General features: G+C 43.2%; 1 protein-coding gene across 1 annotated transcript in view; it reads left to right on the top strand.

Moving 5' to 3' along the window:
• LOC128981429 (deubiquitinase DESI2-like) overlaps positions 1 to 12,302 on the top strand; it is a 52,222-nt gene extending 39,920 nt beyond the window's left edge. The window contains exon 4 of the mRNA XM_054400218.1: positions 12,060 to 12,302. Within this exon, the coding sequence (XP_054256193.1) occupies positions 12,060 to 12,302 (243 nt within the window). The remainder of the gene's footprint in view (positions 1 to 12,059) is intronic.
• Positions 12,303 to 14,213: the final 1,911 nt, after the last annotated feature.

Raw genomic sequence — 14,213 nt, 5'->3', positions numbered from 1 at the left:
TTAGATTTTAGCTTGAAAGAGAGGGTGACCAGCATTTCTTCCTGTAAACTTTTAGGCCTTCTGTTCATGGGCATAAGCAGTTGTAATGAGTTCAGGAAACTTGTCTGAGTAATGCCAGGCAAGTCACATTCCTGCTTTCTGATTAAGCAGCCCTCCTTGCATACTGAGTAATCCCCTTCCTACAAAAAGGGCTCTGAAAACTTCCAGTGACAGCTTTCTTATCTGCCAAGGTTAATTAGCTGGTTTATGGCTTGTCTTGTTCTGCAGCACACAAAGCCAGAGCTAGAGCTTTATCTGTGGCGACGTATGAGTTACTGTGCGTTTACCCAGACCTGGCTGGCTGGCTGACCATATGCTAGGTAGCTGTGTTTGGCTGCCTTAATTTCCTCATCTGGCTGTGGGCTTGCTAATTGTCATCCATACAGATGTTGGTCCAGTGGCTGGGCCGCAGGCTGGGAGGACACCATTTGGTCTTATGGACTGAGGGCAGATGCAGCCGTGAGTCCTGCTGGCTGAGGTCATGTTTCTGCAGAGGGAATGAGAAGGAAGTATAAGGTTGGCTCCCTTCTTCTGACCAGCTTTCTCAGGATAACACCATGAGGCAATGGCCACATGTCCAATTGCCAGGACCTGTAAGTCAGGTTGCCCACCCTCAGAAGGACTGCTGAAGCTAAGTCAGGCTTTATTATCAAACGTGGTTTTCTTGTCTTTTACCAGTGCTTTCTCAGCAAATAGAACATCCCTTCAGAAATATTCCACCTACACCTGTTTATGAATGATTTTTCTGTCAAATTTCTGCTTTATACAATGATGCCTCAGGTTCCAGTGTGACAACTGGTAACTGTACTCTTTAGCAGTTATATGCAGACTGACTGCTAATGGTTAGGGGCATGCCTAGACCTATGTTCGTGACTCTGTCAGTTGGCAAGTCCAGCACAGGCAGATAAGCTTTACTTAACCACTGGGCATGGCTTCGACCTGCTGTTTAACTCCAGAGAAACTCACTTTCCAGTGTGATTGCAGCATAATTGCATGCTGCTGTGAGCCTCTCCCTATGATGCAATGAACGTCTTCCGACTGTTCTGATCTTCCTGTCCACATTCAAGTGCAAGCTGCAAGGGGCTTTGTTACTCCTGCGTGGGCATATTTAGCTCAGAATTTTCCTTACTCTCTACTGCAGACTGTTGAGCATATTCATACGTGCTCAAGGCTTAGATCTCTCCCCACTTTGCCAGTTCCCTATGGACTTCTAATGAGCAGCTACTGGATCAAAGAGGCATGGCTGGGTCTCCTCACAAAGCAGAGAAAGAAAAGAGAATGCCCTGGTTTCAGCAGCAGCAGCAGTTCAGACTTCGTATTCTTCAATGCCACTTCATGGCAGACTCCTCAGTAAGTGACACAGTGAACATGCTGCATGATTGGGAGTTACTTCCTGTGGATTTCCTGAGAAATTCTTCCTCATCATGGAACTCAGAGTTATTTAAGAAGCGAAGAACTATGAGAAAGCAAAAGTCTGCCTAGTAAGTGCCACATATCATCTTAATTAGTTTCCAGGGAAGGAAGCTCTGATACAAAGCAGCACAGAATTTTTAGTGGACAGTCATGAGAAAGAAATTGGATGTATTCCCTGTGCATTTGCCCAGCTTCAATTTAAGGTCACTGGTACCAACGCCACTTAATACCCTGTTTGCAATCTCCCTTTAACCTCACCAGCAGAGTTAGATAATGGTTGGACTTGGTGGACTTACTAAAGGGTCTTTTCCAATTGAAATGATTCTCTCTATGTCGGTGTGGGAAGGTGATGGCAGCTTGATCTAAGCAGTGAAAATCTAGTTAGGGTTGCCTCAGCCACTTTTACTCCTGCAACATAGCCCCATTGTACATATATTTATAAATCACTTAAGCAAATTGCTAGTGGGTTCAAATGAAGAAGGTCATCAAACGGGAATTAGCAATTTGCCTACTAGAAGCTTACTCCTTTCATGGTGCTTATGTTGACACTCCCTAGGATCAAGTAGTATCAATACCATGGTCTCTGAAGAAACTGTGCAAGAGGATGGACAATCCTTTTGGGATACTTGCAATTTCTGCAAAGAAAAATCAGGCCAGCATCAGAGCCCAAACTTCCCATCCTGTTCTGAGTTTACGTGTCTTTCTCTGTATCAGTACTCCAGACAGGCAATGCTGCTGGCACACAGCAGGGGTTCTAGCATTCTAACCAGGCAATACATGTTTGGGGAAGAACCATGTAAGTATTGAGTAAAGCCCTTCTCTTTGATCACCTGTTGTTAAGTCACTATATTCATAACAACTCCACATATATACTCAAATGGCCATTTGAGGAGTTGCAAAATACTAATTTTCTTTATGAGTCATCCTGGAGGATGAAAAAGGCTATTTAAACTCTACCAGAGGTTAGAAAAGAAAAGGAAAAAAAAAAAACAAAAACTGTGGAACATTAGGAAAAAAACCTTTTTAAAACTAAAAAGGCTAAAGTAATTTTTTTTTCCATTCCATGAATTGTTGAATTTTCTGTTTTTCCAGAGGTGAGATAGCAAAAGGACAGAAGTTACAAATTGCTGTAAAGCAGACATATAAAGGGAGAGGAATATATTCATGCTTTCAGGAAAAGGCCAACCTTGAAGTAAGCCCTGGGCTCGAAATTCCCCTGCAAGGACCCACAGCTTTGAGGTCTCAGCCATGCCACTGCTTTGCAGGAGCATTCGTCACTGTAGCAGTTGGGAACAAGGATTTGCCAGGATAAACATGCAGTTTTACATGCTTTTTGTCTCCAAGTCTGTGCCCTTCCCTCCCTTCCCTTCTTTTTTCTCTTTCTCTCTGGCTCAGAAACACCTGAGTGATCTGGTACAAATTCCTCTAGAGTTAATGAAAGAATGATTTGGCCACATGACTCAGATGGTGAAGCACAGTTCAACATCCTTAACTGATTCCTAAATTATCATGACTTTTTCTTATACCCAGAGAAATCTATTAAAAAAAAAAAAAAAGAAGAAGAAAGAAAGACTAGAACTAAGCTGAAAGTTAGTGCACATCATTTGCATCCATGTGTGATCATTCTTCAGAAGGCTTTGTAAGGTCATGTGGATTTGAGGGATAAAAAACTCTCCAGGAAAACAGATTGGTATCTCATTATTCAGCTTCCTCTTGCACCCACTGATCCTTTTCACCACTTCATTCCTTCAAATATTAAAGGTTCTGCTTCCTTATTGTTCAGCGTTTCTTGATTCAAAGGATTGGATCCAGGGCACAGTGCTCAGAGATGCCACCTGGGCAAATAGCTAAAATGTGAACTAATTATTAGACCTGAACTAGGGTTTTTTTTTCAGAGTAAACCAAGTCATCCAAAGCAGAGCCTTTTAGAGGTATTTGGCAGTTTTAATAAACTTTTACTAGGACTTTTTGTGTGTTCAGACAGACCTAGCTGGTGAGATGTGATCATCCTCAAATAACTGAGAGCTTCCTGGATAGAGAGAAGCTTGCTAGGGTGTGGGAGAACAAGTTGGGCTCAAGATTTATTTACCTTTTATCTTGCATTTTAGCAAAATTTCTCTTGAATATCAGCCAGAAGATATTCTGGAGCAGGGACTCCCTCAGCCTTCCCCATGGGAACTGTCCTACTTTAATTATTTACATCAACTGAGAACATATTTCAGCAGGAGAAGAGCAGAATTCATATGCTTGTGGGTTTGGAAGCTTATTCGGAAGTTGCAAGACTTGCAGAAATTTCCAGAGAGAGGAAGCTACTTTGGGAAACTGGAACTCTTGTTCTTGGGCTGAAGGGGCCTTGGAAAATAGGCTTGGGGGTTAATGAAGTGAGCTTGGCTCATTCGTTGTTGACACAGGAGGAGTCTCCTAAGTGTGTGAGGTGGCTTACATCAGCCTTGGAAAATTCTTCAGTATCCTAAATGAGGCTGGTTCCTACAGGGCAAAGACTATGGACCTTGTCACAGCCAAATGCATGTCTGCCAGTCAGTTGCAGCACTGAAATGCTCAACCTCAGAGGTTAACAGCTCCCAGTCTGACAAAGTCAGCAGGACTCTCTCACATTGGTGTAAAAGGATGGTCTCCAATAGAAAATACCTTGAAGATGAATGGATCCAAACAGTGGATCCTGCAAAATAATGGTTAGAAAGGACCGAAGCAGGCATCTAGCATACACACTATTGATGCTGACAGCACAGTGATGTTATTATATCTATAATGTCAGATGGGGCTTGGTGAAGCTACACAATCTGAATTTCCTTGGAAGGAAGGGTGCAGTCAGGCTTACTTGCACGCAGATCACATCTAGGCTGCATGCTAGGGCTTCTTTTCCTTTTTATTTATATTATTGGTAAAGATCTGTTCTATTGATAGTAGCAGAGAGAAGCTTTGTCATTGTAGATCAGCATGATAGCAGGAACTTCTAACTGAAGTGGGGGTGAGATCTCTGTGATTGGCTTTAGAGCTACATCTGATGTATGCTTCCCTGATGGCATGACTGTCTTGTTTGTCCTTTGTCAATACCGTTAGAGCTTTGGTAGAACAAAGGGATCTTACTTTACTGGTGGAGGGCATGGGGCTGTGCTGAAGTGACAGGAGATGGTAACCAATGCATATTCTCTTCTCTTTGGCTATTTACCTGTCCTTTTTTTTCAGTCAAGGCAATGCTCATAGCATATAACAAACTTGCATCAGAATTCTGCTTGTCTTAGAGGAACTTGACTTGCAGTAAATGTTCTGAAAAAGGCAGTTTGCTGAATCAAGGGCCAAACAAAGGCATTTTTTTAATCATCAGTGAATAAGTTAAGCCGAAAGCTTTTTGGGTCCACCCCCACACGAGTTCTCGTCAGTGTTGTTAAAAACTAGGTAGCTCCCCTTGGCCTGAAATCTATCAGGGAGACAAGATTAAACACCAGAGAAGAGAGCTTCGGGTGGCATTTGAGTCACAGTCAAAAAGCAGCAGAAGCTTTTACAAACCGGTCTTCAGCAGCTCCTAAGCAGACAAGTAATCCCCATGTTTTCCTTAGTCAACAACTGCTTTTCAATTGCCTCCATTGAAGGAGAGGAGAGGTGTTTTTCTGCATAAAAGCCTACATGCGGTTCTGTTAATGTCAGGGGACACGATGCTCTCAGCAGATAGAAAGAAATTAACAAACGAACAAACAAACAATCACAGGGCATTAAAGAATGTTAGAAAAGCTTTATTACACGGTCCTCACTGAAGGACTGTTTCACTGCAGCAGCCTTTGAATGCTCTTAGCTCTATGGGGCCAGGCTGTGTTTGTCTTCTGTTTTTTTTAATCTGCCGCTTACCTTTAGAAGCTTACTAATAAAGACATCCTGCACCCATAAATTATTGTCACGGTTTCAAATGAATGTAATTTTCCCTCTTGTTTCGGCCTGTAAGCATGCACAACCTTGACTGCCTAGAGTTAATAAACTGCTGTACTGAATTGCAGATGTGGCTTCTCTTCTGTGGCAAACAGATCCCTAGGTGGTTTGTGCATTAGTTAAAATTTATGAAGTATTTGTGAAGTCCTTTGAGCAAAGGCTGCTATACAAATATAAACATCTTTCTCCATCATTAACTTTTCTAGCCTTGCTGTCCTGGATGAGTCTTCTAGCCTAGTAAGAACAATTTATGGAATATCCTTTTATTAAGGGATCTTTTGGCACTCTCAGTCCATCCTGTTTTCCTTATCTATCAATTTGTGCAAGGGAATAGTATGAGGTGTAAGTAATAAGAAACAGGCATCACACACACACAGAGAATCCCAGCAAGTTTTGAAGATATCATTTCAAATTTTTGAAAATGGCCTGGATGGCCACATGTGCTCCTGCAGTTATTTCAGACTTTCCCTTTAAAGTGATCCATCTAGCCAAAAAAAAAAAAAAAAGATTAGATGTGAAGATATTTTAAGAGTGAATTAAAAAAATCCCCAACAAACAACCCATCTCAAGCTCTTTATAGCTTGTGTAAATATGGGTGTTTGGCACTATCTGTTTTACTTTATCTGTTTTTTGTGTGTCTTCCTAACAGGTGTCCTTATCTGTTATAAATAAGCATAATACCTCAGAACTAAGTACTTTATCTGTTTTTTGTGTGTCTTCCTAACAGGTGTCCTTATCTGTTATAAATAAGCATAATACCTCAGAGCTAAGTTAGTTTGTACTGTGTGGGGAATTAATTTCTAGTTGCACCATCATGAAGCTTTTGTGTGTGCAAATGCCTGGGAACAGATGCCACCCTCTCATGAATGAAGATGGCAAGCAAAATCTCAGTCCTTTTCACCATCTGTCTGTTGATAAATGGAAAGTGTCAGGAGTGTAAATCAACTGTCCAAGTGTGTTGGTAGGCTTTAGAGACTGGAACCTTTTTGCTCAGGAGTCCTGCCAGCACTGCTAGACAGCAGGTCTCTCTCCCTGTTCCTATGAGTTCCTGTATTCTTTGTTCTCATTTTATCTCTCTCTGCAGTAATCTGCTGCTCACTTAGGAAACAAGAGCTGAAACACAGGTTTTTCTTGGGTATTTATTCAGGAAAAAACAGATACTCTCAATGCCTCTCCCTCTATGCGTGTGGGCTGGCCTGGTCCCATTCAGCATGTTCATAAACACTGGAAAGCATGACCCTATTAGGCAACAGCTGTTCTAGCCACTGGCCTCAAAACAGCACCTGCTAGGAGAAGGCTGTTCCTCTTGATGCTCTCATGATAAATATGAATGAATTGCAGTTGCACATTTGTTTGGTGGGAGAGACATTATTTTAAATGTCACTAACAAGGCCAGACTTAATTTTACTTAGTATTCCCCAAATCGTCATCTGCTAAGAGGCCACTTGCTGCCTGTCTTGTCATCCTGCAGCTGCTGGCTGTATCTAGAGGCGCTGGTTACAAGGAACTTCATGATCAAAGAGGGTATTGCCATAATCCAGTGCTGGTACAGAACTAATCAGTGATGCAGCTCAGAATTAATCTCTGAATGTGGTTCACTGGGATGTCACATTTGCAGCCACTGTGCTTCTGCACTGGTGGCCTGGCTGGTGAAGCTGAAAGAGTGCTCTTGAGTGCTCAGGTGGTCTAAGCCAGCTGTCCTGTTTGACCCAGTATTTACTCCACCTCCTCTGTTCTGGCAACTCTCTATGTAGACTTCTGCATAGAGGCAGTTTCGTCCTTCTGCCATAGGACTGCAGAGGTGACTGACATGTTTCTTCTAGCAAAGGGAGCAAGATCATAGGTATTAGTTCCTTCTTTCTATTCCTTTCCTTTTCCTCGCTCCTGACTGGACTTAGGGAAATTCTATGAATCTGTGTAAATGGTGCAGATGCTTCTGCTTTACATGGCAGAAACAGCTGCACTCTTGGGGAGGACCTGTAGGAGTGGCAGTGCCCTGCCTGCTGCAGTCCAAAAAAAAAGGGATTACATAGGAGAATGGGGGGTATTTTAGGAGGTTGCTTAAATGTATTTAAAAGATTTTTCCATTCCTGCTTTTTACTCGAGATGCTACCTCCCAGAATGCAGCCTCATTACTGAGCTCATTCAGCCTCATCTACAGCTTCTCAGCTGTACTCTTTTCCCAGCAAGATGCAGCCCATTCCTGGCTTCATGGCCCAGTGAAGCAGTCCCCTGCCTCTATTCAGTGATCCCCACAAGCTAGTTATATTCCTTAGAGCATAAACCATTGTTTTTACACAGTAACCATGCAATAAATCTGCTTCAAGGAATTGATCCTAGCATGCCAACTCCACCAAGCTGAGACTGTGCTTTCAGGTGTGTGGCAAAAGCTGCAAGTCTGTTCTCATTCAGGAATGTTATTTCCTGCATATATGCCATGTGCATCAGCTGATGCCTAGAGGAACGTTCCTCAGAGATGCATTCAGGCTCCGTTATCTCTGCCAGCACTGGGCAGTTAAGCTACCAGTTTAGTTTTTGTAAGGTGATAAAAAAGATATCCCTGTGGATTGAGTTAATGGTTCGTTCCAGATGTGTCTAAGCACTTAATTCATTCTGTTGCCATGCTTCTATTTCTACAGATGGCTTTTGGCTACACTAGCTCAGCCTGCAAGCTTTGCCTGGGCTGAAGGCTGGTTCGTGTCTAATGGCCTTATTCTGAAATGCTGATAAGCATTCTCTATGCTATATTGCCTAGGCCTTGTAGGAGCCAACTCATGCACAGACTGGCAAGATTTCCCTTGGGTTCTAAAGGCTTTGCTCTTAAAGTGCTCTGGGGTATGTGTCAGGTGCTGATAAAAGCCCTTTGCATTCGCTAAGACGCACCAAGGGGAATACTGTACAGGAGCTCAAATGGATACAGGCCCCATGTGGACACCACATCATTTTTAGCAAGGCTGCTAAGTGGAAGTGGCAGTGGGTGTGGCTCAGCAGGTGTTCAGTGCTGAACTCTCTAAGCCTCATTTTAAAGGCAAGAACTGCAGTAAATATCTTGTATTGTTTGAGGAGTGTAATGTTGCCTCTGTGCATTGTAATTTTCATGGCTTGGAGCACCACATGGTGCTGTTGGGAAGACTCACTTAAAAATTTCTAAGTGCCTTGAGTTCTGTGCATGGCCTGAGTTGCCCCAGTTGTGCCATCCAGAAGAGCACAGAACCTGTTGCATTTGAGGGCTTTCTGTTAGGATCTGCAACTAATCAGCTTTTCAGTTCATTATGAATGGGGCTCAGCCTGTTAGACTATCTCAGTGTCCAGCGTGTGCTCAAGTCCCCATAAAATGCAGCACATTGATAACACTGTCCTCTAGAAGGCAGGATACAGCTTCTTCCATTGTTGGACAACATTTAAACCCATGTTTCCCAGCTGCCAGGCTGTTACCCTGCCCACAGTAAAGCTTTACAGCTGAGCAGTAGTGTCTAGTTCTTAGGACAGTTAGGGGAGGGAAGAGTGACGGGGGTGCAGTCCTTACTCCTGAGGCACTTTGTACATTTTAACAAGTGATTGTTTAGTGCAAAACGATGCAACTTAAGATGCTCAGAGGAACTTCTTGCATCCTAAATTAGTTGTTTCTTGATGAGTTGAAATCCTGGTGTGGATTTGACAGTTGCCTAGAAATAGCACACAAACTGTCAGGTCCCATTTCTCCCACGCGTTTGGCTTCAGCCATGGATGTCTGAACTGCTGTTTCCACTTGACTCTGCAGATGCCAGCTGGGATATTCGCAGTTCTTACACAGCGTTCCTAGAAGAAGCTGCGGCTGTGGGACTTGGCTTTCTATCACGAGGTGCCGCTCAGTGGAAGCTGCAAGTACCTGCAGCCGTTGTTGAAGTTTCTGCCTGAAACAGGGGCTGGTCTCTCGGTGGGCTATCAGAAGCTGTGCTCGCGGTCCCAGTCTGTGACAAGTACTGGCTGCCTCTGTGGGTTGAGAACAATTCACACCTTCAGAGACCTGACAGGGAGAAAAAGACAAATGGCAATGATAGCCAGACACCATTCACAGGAGGTTTGCAAAGCCTAGGTTTGCAAAGCCTGCGTTGGCTGTGGTGTTCCAGGCTTCGCTGCCAGAAGTCCAGCCTCTAATGTACCCTGAAGCATTTCCCATCCCAAATGCTTTTGTGCCTCAGATAATCTATAACTAGCCCCTGAGCTGATATTTCAGGCTTGTATCTCACACAAACTTAGCCTTCTCTTTGAAGTTCCTTCTACAGTCAGCTGCATATCAAAAGCCTCAGCTATTTTCTTGTTCAGTGTCAAACTCAGACTCTACTACAGGTATATGAAGTTTCCTGAAGGGACAGTAGAAGACAATTTGGTATGATGGTCAGAAGCAACAATTTCTGATCCATAACAGCTTTTTATTTATTTATGAACTGACATGATGAACAAATGTCCCATCTCAGCTAATTTTACCCCCTTCAAAAGAGAAAACCTTACTTGCTTGGCAATGAAGAAAAAAAACCCAACCCACTGTAACATCCTAAACTCTAGAAACATCTGAGGAAGAGAATTCTGCTGATGGAAACAATGGAGAGTAACATGGTTCTGTGAGTTTATTGTTCCAGTGTGTGGTTTTCAGCTGAGAATTGCCCTGAAAAGCTGCAGTGGGTAGATTTTTCTGTGGGTTCATACACAATTGGAAAAGACCCAGTTCATCTTGCTTGCACTATTTTGTTTATACTCAGTTGGCTTAATCCCATTGCAGTCAGGTTTATTTGATGTTCCTCCACTAGCTGAGTACTGCTGGATGTTCCAGCACAATATGCTTCATGGCAAGGAGTGATAAACACAGGAGCAGGCTGTAGTGATAGTGGCACTCCCTGCCGTTGCCCTTTTGCTCCTGTTGAGTGTTGTGTTTTATGCAGAATAGTAAAGAGGCTTCAGTGACAAGAGATGAGGACAAGCATGACTGAGGAAAGGGAAACTGCTTTGACTTCATCATTATCCTTAAGCTCCACCAATGGCCCTTTGCTGATGGATGGACTGATGCCCACACATCTCCGTTCTTCTTCTGTCTCTTCCTTGCCTCATTGATTCATTCTGGCTGAAGGAGCTCCCATAAACAAAAAGCAAGCATCTAAGCTTTGCTTCCACAATGGGAAGTGCTATTTCATTTGCTAGTGAATCTGCTTAGGAAAGAAAGACAACACTTAAAAAGAGTCTTTCCATTTAAGGCAGACTTACATTGTGCTGTTCTGTTGTTTCAGCTAATTTTCCAAACAGTCATACCATGGTTTTGTTATTATTATTACTATTATTACTAGTTTTGTTACTATTATTACCTGGGGGTAAATCTTTATTAAGGCTTATGATTGCTAGAGAACTAAACTCAAATGCACACATAACATCACAAGAAGCCTAAACTGAGTCACTTTCAATACGTTGCCAAAGTTCCTAAGGAGGAAGAAAGAGAAATGCTACAAAATCTAGCAGCAATTGTGCTGCATTATTTGGCTTTGGCTCAGGTTCAGTATTTGAGTATAACATATTAAATGTAATTTAAAAACTCCTGCAGTATTCTTGTGAAAATGGCCAGATACATCTTGTGAGGGAAAAATCAAAGAGATCAGCACATTTTTGTGAGTCAGTCTTAAATGCAGGTGGAGAGGTCATTTGCTTACAGGCATAGGTATTAACTCTAGCCATTGAAACCAGGGATGGAGATAAAGAATTGCTAATAAAGTAATTGCTCCCAGATAAAAAAATAATAATAAAAAGTAGATTCATATAGCTGCATCTGAGGTTATGTAGAATGTGGCACTGGTAGGAACTGAAACAGAAGTCCTTGCAGCCTATTAGGTAAAGAACAGTCTATGCTCACAAGTAATTTTAGCAGCTAAATACGGCTCTGCTCATTCTCTGATACCTAGTGATAATGTCTTCAATTTCACACATTGATTTTTAAACAATGCATGTCAAAATAAAGTGAATTCAGTAGTCAAATTATCAGTCAGAGGTTTGCCACCTTCTCCACACTGCTTTGGAAACTCCATGCTGTAGGAGCAAGCTAATTCCCTTATCCTCAAAGTGACCGCTGGAGCAGGGCTTAAACTGTTCTGCCCAGGCCAAGTTCATGAAGGACCAGCTGGTCATCAGCCATAACAACTATGTTGAGGCATAGCTCACCCTCCAGAAACTACTTCAGTTATGCTCCCTGAAAATTTCCTGAAACCTCTAAACACTGCATTTCTATTGTCAATAACACAGGCCTGCAACAGCCTAAATATTTTTCCAAAACTTCTGAGCTTCTTGTAAAATGAGTGTCATTGTTGTGGTTGAGAAGCAGCAGCAGGTCTCTCCCTTTACCCATGACTGCCTGGAGAACAGAGTGCCCAAAGCTGTTGAGGGTCATGCATTATTTTCCCCAGTCTCTGCTATGATGCTAACAAGGACTATGGCTGGCAGGGCTCTGTGTATGTTGAGCAGTTATGTAGTCACTTGCATTTATAGCTGTTGCTGACCACCGAAGGCACTCCCTACATTTCAGACAGCTCCCTTCTGAGCTACAAGGAGTTCACTCTGCTGAGGTGGTGGTGCAGATGGGAATGACCTTGCCACCATGCACATTTTTGGGTAATATTAACCATGCTCCTTGTTGGTTTGCTCCACAGATACTGTGTGGGAAAGAGATCCCGCGCTGGGTGAACCGCTTGGCCTACTTCAGCTCGTGCATCCCCTTCCTCCAGAGCTGCCTTCCCAAGGAGTGGCTGACCCCAGCAGCCCTGCAAAGCCACATCAGCCTGGGCCTCCACAAGGAAGAGCAGGGGGACACAACGGATGAGGAGTCCCCCTCCACGTCGGCAACCCCCTCAGCCTCAGGCTCATCTCGAACCTGTAGACATACCCGGGTCTAAACTGTGCCCAGTATGCCCTCAACTAACAAACCCTTCTCTCTTGTACTATTTCTTTCTCACACCCTTTCACACGCCATGGTTTGTCTCTTCTTCAACAGACAACTCAGTGGAGGGAAGAGCCATTCTACTGAGGTGAAACTTCAACCTCTTTCCATGAGCCACCACTACAGTTGCTTGGCAAAATGACTATGAATCCCAACACTGAACTGAGGAGTGTGGCAACTAAACTGGATTCTCCTCCCAGGGCCCCCATGCTCCTCGATCTACAGAGAACTGCTAGCTCTCTCAGGCATGAGAGCATGTGTTTGGGCAGGGGGGTAATATACTGTGATGTTCCTTCTCTGGAACTGTTTTATCTTTTTATCTATTCCCCTACTCATGTGAGCCCAGCAGCCTCTTCTCTGTTTCGCTGGGTTTGCCCTTCCCCTATGACAAATCTGCCCACATCCAGTGAAGGAAGCAGAGCCAGAACTCAACGTTCTCATCTCTTAGACCAGCAACAGCCCCATCCCTTTTGTAATTACCAGGTTTCTAACTCATGTGAAGGACAAATGAAAGGTGCTGCTGTTCTACAACCACCAGTTTTCAGTACTCAAATTTAAGAGCTAGAATGATCACCCTGCTCTTGAAAATAATAACAAAGAACATAGAAAATGAATGTGTTACTGTGGCTTTTCTTTGGGGTCAAAAAGAGGATGGGGCTAGTGCTTAGAGGCAGCTAAGTAGATGCAGAGATGACTGTTGATCATATTGGTGCTTTTTGATTTTGTGTTGTGGTTTGGTTTTTTGTTGTTTGTTTGTTGTTGGGTTGTTGGTTTTTTTCTTTTTCTTTTTTTTTTTTTTCTCATGGGTTCCCTGAGGAATCTCTCCTACCTAAAATTTGCTGGCTGTCTTTGGGGGAATGGCCATCCTGAGCAGAAGGAGAAGAAAAGAGAATCTGCTGGGAAGTTACTTCCTTCAGCTTTTCCTCTTGTACTCGCAAACCTAAAGGTGACTCTAGATACATCACTCCCCAGCCTGTTTAAAAAATAAGTGGTGAACCCAAAGAATATCAATGTGTTTCCTTCTCCTTGCTTTTTGGAGGTGGAGGGGGCCACATCTGTAAATCACGGATGACCCTTCCGATGCATGGGCCACTGTAACACTTTCCATTGTGTGCACTACTTCAGTGGCATGAAAAATGGGCATAGGTGGCTCACTGGCCTTTCCAGGCTGGCTCTTGACAAGAATCTGGTCCTTGGATGTATTTGTACTCATTTTGACAGCTGATGAGAAAGCAGAGGATGAGGAAAGGACAAGTACCCCAACTCTTCCAATTACCTCACTAGGATTTTTAGTCAGAAGGTGCAGGAAAGAATTACAGGGGAAATCCAGGCCCCCTCTCTCCTTGCAACTCCTCTTGGCTACAAAAAGGAGGATGAAAAAGTAGCAGGCACAGTGTTGTAGATAGAGTTGCCATTTTAGAAATGCTGTTCTCAACAGCTACTACCAAGTCAGGACTTACACTCTCCACTCAGAACTACAAGCCCCTAAAATGGTTGGTTGTTTCCTTTTATTGGTTGCAACAGCATGCTAGGTCCAAACAGCTGTTTCTTTTGCTCAGGTATACAGAAGTGTGTGCTTTTCAGGGCTGAAGGTCTTGGCTATAATGTACATCATGTCTGCACAGGCAATGCTTAATGGTTTGTTACATGTGCATGCTCTTAGTGAAGCAAGAGGCTTTGGAGAGATCTATTGAATGGAAAGACATTTCATAGGATGGCCTCATTCCACTGCCTCCTGAAGTGATGCATGTTTGGGCAACCTTTACAACATGTCTCATTTTCATCCTCCAAACAAATTGCTACAAATTCTGTACTGAACTAAAGTCATGTTCCTTATTAATCTTGGGTACCCACAGCCAATACTCCA

This window comes from Indicator indicator, chromosome 4, assembly GCF_027791375.1.
Source record: "Indicator indicator isolate 239-I01 chromosome 4, UM_Iind_1.1, whole genome shotgun sequence".
Classification (NCBI taxonomy): Eukaryota; Metazoa; Chordata; class Aves; order Piciformes; family Indicatoridae; genus Indicator; species Indicator indicator.
This window is presented reverse-complemented; position numbering and strand designations above follow the sequence as displayed.